Source organism: Chanos chanos, chromosome 16 (genome assembly GCF_902362185.1).
Source record: "Chanos chanos chromosome 16, fChaCha1.1, whole genome shotgun sequence".
Taxonomy (NCBI): Eukaryota; Metazoa; Chordata; class Actinopteri; order Gonorynchiformes; family Chanidae; genus Chanos; species Chanos chanos.
Window position 1 is genome coordinate 11,097,689 of NC_044510.1, and position 3,925 is coordinate 11,101,613.

Consider the following 3,925-nt stretch of genomic DNA (forward strand, 5'->3'; position numbering starts at 1 on the left):
ACTGATACCAATTAAATCGTGTGCCTTTACAATTTGCCATCTCGACCCTGACATTTTTTTTTTTTTAAAAGGGAACCCACCTCGTTAGAGTTTTGGAAATTAACGACTGAATGTACATCCCTTTGGGTTGCCTGTGAGCAACATGCCAAAAATCAATCTTTCATTGGGAGGTTTGAAGTGGAGAAGTTAGGAAGGGTGGGGGAGGTTATGTACTTGATCTGATGCAAAGCGGCAGATTTCTCATTAACTTACCCGCTTGAATATATTAATGCGCATATTCTCCCCTCCTCTCTCCCTCAGCCCCCCTTTCTCTCTCCCTTGCTCCCTCGCTCCCTCTCCGCGCTCTCTCCCTTTCTCTTTTGCTCTCTTTTTCATTCTCTCACTCCCTCCATATCAGAAGCGCGCTGAGCAGTGTCCGTGTGGGGATGCAAGAAGCCAATGGGATGAGGACCCGATAATAGATGCAAATTATCGTGAAAAGACACCGCAAAATATGAAACAACTCATTTGCAGCGGAGTAAATCACAGAAAACTGTTTGTGAACTGCCAACCCAGACCGGAATTGTGATGCAGGAACTCTTCACAGGGAACGCGTTTATGGAAGCCGAGTAACTGTGGCTTTGGTGAAGCTGTTTTGATAAGGTGTACAAGCAAAGCCGTTATCTACGTATTAGACATCAACGCCTGTTTTTTTTTTCCTCAGAAACATCAAGTGTGGCTTCTCTTCCGTGCGAGAGTCTCTCTACAATTAAACATTATCAACAACAACCCCCTCAACAACAACAACAACAACACTTCGTCATCAACATCAACAAAAGATGAGCTCTTATTTTGTCAACTCTCTGTTCTCCAAATACAAAAGTGGGGAGTCCTTACGTCCCAACTATTACGAGTGCGGTTTTGCGCAGGATCTGGGTACTAGACCTACAGTGGTGTACGGTCCCGGTACCGGGGCAACTTTCCAACATGCTCCACAAATTCAAGAGTTCTACCACCACGGCGCGTCTACGCTGTCTGCAGCTCCATACCAACAGAGTCCCTGCGCTGTAACGTGTCATGGGGAACCAGCAAACTTCTACGGTTACGATGCTCTTCAGAGGCAAACGCTCTTCGGTGCCCAGGACGCCGACTTGGTCCAGTACAGCGATTGCAAGCTCGCCGCAGGGGGCATAGGCGACGAGACGGAGACCACAGACCAGAGTCCGTCGCCCACGCAGCTGTTCCCGTGGATGAGACCGCAAGGTGAGCCTCGGTCGAGATACAGCCCTTCTAATCCTGGTTGTGCGTATTTGTGTGTGAGAAAGCAGAATAAAACACAACGATGCCCCCAAACTCAAGCAATTCGAGTTAAGAGGCGCATTTCCTGTGTGTGAGGGAAGGACAATAGTGCGTTTATTGTTTTATGGTGTTCAAAACTTGTGAATCACTTTACAGTTTAATGACCCCTCTAGAGAAAGAGGGGAGAGGGGTTGAGAGAGGGACAGAGGAGAGAAAGAGAAAAGCCCCTCTTCGTCTCTGTTTCCCTCCATGTGTGATCCACTGGCCCTACAGCTGATTCCTCACTTCTCACCCCGGTCAAAGTTTTACTGCGAGCTTTTACGACTCACAGTGATGTCGGGGCTTATTTCGCTACACGGTGGCCATTTCACACAGGTTGTGTATTTTATGGCTTAGCCTAATCCTTTGAACATGTGAGAAGTCATAGCTTCTGTCGACTCCAGAGATTCGACGTCTTTATAACGTAGTATTTACGGATAATCCTATTGCTTATCTGGTTGCTGGGCGTTTAATACGTTAGCCTACATCCTACGTTTCATGATACATTAAATACTGAAGTGACGGCATCATCTTACCAAATTACTGCCTTTTAAGAGTAGATTTTAAAATAACCATATTCATTCTGGTATACCATAAGTAAGGGCATTTAATCACAATGTGATGTCAGGCTCTGCATTCATTTTCCTGTTCCTTAAGTGTGAATTACATTGAAAGAGGTTTAAAACATTGTCTAAAATGTATGTTCTCCGTTTTGCCAGTAGCTGCTGGACGTAGACGAGGCCGTCAGACCTACAGTCGCTACCAGACGCTAGAGCTGGAGAAGGAATTCCTTTTCAACCCCTACCTGACCCGCAAGCGGCGAATCGAGGTATCGCACGCTTTAGGACTGACCGAGCGCCAGGTCAAGATTTGGTTTCAGAACCGGCGCATGAAATGGAAAAAGGAGAACAACAAGGACAAGTTTCCCAGCAGCAAGTCGGAACAAGAGGAAATCGAGAAAGAGAAGCGGGAAAAAGAGCAGGCTGTTAGGGCACAGTCAGCCGGCGAAGACTACGATAAGGCTAAACAAATGTGAAAAGAGCAATCAATAGCCCCCCAAAAAAGAATAAAAACAAAAGACACGGGGGTAAATGAAGAGAGGGGAGCCGCTAGCATGGGTGTTTGACTCGGAAACATGGCTGTCCAAGACTGGTCATTACACGTTTCAATCGTTGGGAAGCCTACAGGCGTTTTTGACTCGAAGGAACTTTTATTTTACTGTGGTGACCAAGAAACTGTATGGGGACGGAAGAAATGAAGCATTTCTACTTTTTATCTGACGTTCTGAAAATATTATAGTGTTAAAACCTAGCTTCCTTCTTTGTGAAATAATTATTGTGGAATCATGTTTCTATTGTTAGGATATTGTCATTAACAACTTTGGCAGCTGTATAGTTTTTAAGTTAAATGGTGCACTTTTAATTGTTCTCACTTATATGTTATAATGATGAAGTAGCTATTAACGACTTCCAACAACATGAAACTGCCTATATTTACCGTAGGTTCTCTTTTTTCTACACGCGTCCCTCCTTAGTTCAAATTGATGGTATATTTTGTCTTCCTTTCTTGGGGTAAGCATGCGCACAGTGGAAAAAAAAATCATGAAAAAAAAAAAAATAAAAATGAAAAACAAAAAAAGGATGTCATGTGACCCATCGTTTACTGTGAAACAGATTTTGTACTGTACTCGTGAATTAGTTTATGAGGACTTGACAGTATGCTTTTATTGTTCTTCATTACTTTGTTCTATTGTCTAAACCTGGAAGCAGTGGAAGAAAGGGGAGGGGGGCACAATAAAGTTTACAAGCGAGAATCCGTGACATCACTGGTGTTCTCTTCTTCATTTCTTCAAGGTACGGATCCCAGGGATGGCGACTCGTCAGGTGGACTGGCTCAGCCAACACTCAGATACTTTTAGGCCTGCATAGATGTTTATATCGTCGACATTTGTTTCAGTTTTCAACTGAAGAGACATACATACGTTTGAGTTGTGCAACAGTGTCAACAATTTGTGTTACGAGAGATGTTTAAAAGCACAGCACAAACCGCTTGTTACTATTTTTACAGACAAACGAACTCATTTGCCAAGTTACAGTTGTGGAGACAGGAGACAACACGCCATGCGCTGTCAAAACTCGATAGTAATATATTTTAGACCGTTAAGTTTCTCTTAATTTGCACTGAATCCAATGCTGGAATGTGGAAAAAAAACATGTGGGCGACGTATACACGTGGGAATTATTGCTTGGGTATCAAATGAATTATTGTCATAAGGAGATCTTTTCAAGAGTATAATGGACACACAAAATACTTCATGCACGCGGCAGACAAACACACACACTCACACACATACATACACACACACACACACACACACACTGTGCTGAAGTTGTCCTGCATGTTTATAAAGTATATGTGGGGTAGAAGTGTTTATGTTGCATTGAGCCATCCCGTCGCCATGGAAATGGGTGGTTGGTGCTGATTGCTTTGGCTATAGGGACGCTCTGAAGCAGAAACTTCCTTCAAATGAGGGCCTTTGCCATTATGCCATACCAGGCACTTACCACGGACACACCCGACATTACAGACAGAACATACCGACTTCAGT

At 43.8% G+C, this 3,925-nt stretch overlaps 1 protein-coding gene across 1 annotated transcript; it reads left to right on the plus strand.

Annotated features, from left to right (window-relative positions):
- Positions 1–818: 818 nt before the first annotated feature.
- On the plus strand, positions 819–2,353 carry hoxb8a (homeobox B8a). Its single transcript, XM_030793377.1, has 2 exons — positions 819–1,242; positions 2,037–2,353. Exons 1-2 carry the CDS (start codon positions 819–821, stop codon positions 2,351–2,353), a joined length of 741 nt encoding a protein of 246 aa, XP_030649237.1.
- Positions 2,354–3,925: the final 1,572 nt, after the last annotated feature.